The following is a 786-nucleotide window of genomic DNA, read 5'->3' as shown; positions in this document are numbered from 1 at the left end:
GTCGGCTGTGACCTCCCCAGGGGCGTAGGCCACGCCGCCGAGCGTGCAGGGGCACTGGGCGATGGGCACGCAGGTGAGGTTTTTGGAAACGTCGTCGAGAACCATACCTGCAGGCAGGGGCTTCCTGGGGCTGCGTGGGGGAGACCCCACCCCTCCTTGGGCCTCCCGGCCTGTGCCCCAGGAGGCTTGTCCCCCTTCTCACCCCCAGTCCTGTCTGTCTGCAAGCTCAGTGTTCTGCCCCCTCGTGCCGACAGGCCCAGGCCCAGGGCTGCCCCGGGGGACCGCAGGCCTGTCTCTGGCCTGGCTCGGCCCACCTCCTCCCAGTAGCCTCCTGGACCCACCCCCCGCGTGCATATCCCCTCCCTGTCCCATGGGTCAGCCCATGTGGCCGTGAGCACTTAAGGGGGGCAGGGGGTCCTGGTTCCAGTGAGCCAAGTGGGGCGCATGCTGGGTGGGTGGGGGCTCATCTGGAGGGTCCTGTGGGGAGAGGTACGCCACCTTCCGGGCAGAAGCAGCCGAAGGTGCAGAAGCGGGCACAGCTGTGCTGTGGGTTGGAGCAGGTCTTGACGCAGGCCTCACCGCACTCCTGGTACACCTGGTTGGCCGGGCACTGGCCCAGGGCTGTATGTACACAGGGCCCTGGTGAGCGGGCAGGGAACCCTGGGGCCCTGCTTCCCCCCGAGCCGCTCCCCGCCAGGCCTCCTGTCCCGGGAGTGAGGTGCCATAGAGGCGCTGGCCCTCCCTGCAGCCTCCTAGGACTCACAGCAGAGGCCGGGCCTCCGCCAG

General features: G+C 69.3%; 1 protein-coding gene across 1 annotated transcript in view; it reads right to left on the bottom strand.

Moving 5' to 3' along the window:
• The window catches only part of MUC6 (mucin 6, oligomeric mucus/gel-forming), a 40,204-nt gene that overhangs the window by 37,174 nt on the left and 2,244 nt on the right, over nt 1–786 (bottom strand). Inside the window, 1 exon segment of the mRNA XM_014533998.1 lies at nt 499–621. Coding sequence (XP_014389484.1) covers nt 499–621 — 123 coding nt within the window.

This window comes from Myotis brandtii, unplaced genomic scaffold (assembly GCF_000412655.1).
Source record: "Myotis brandtii unplaced genomic scaffold, ASM41265v1 scaffold1236, whole genome shotgun sequence".
Lineage (NCBI taxonomy): Eukaryota > Metazoa > Chordata > Mammalia > Chiroptera > Vespertilionidae > Myotis > Myotis brandtii.
This window is presented reverse-complemented; position numbering and strand designations above follow the sequence as displayed.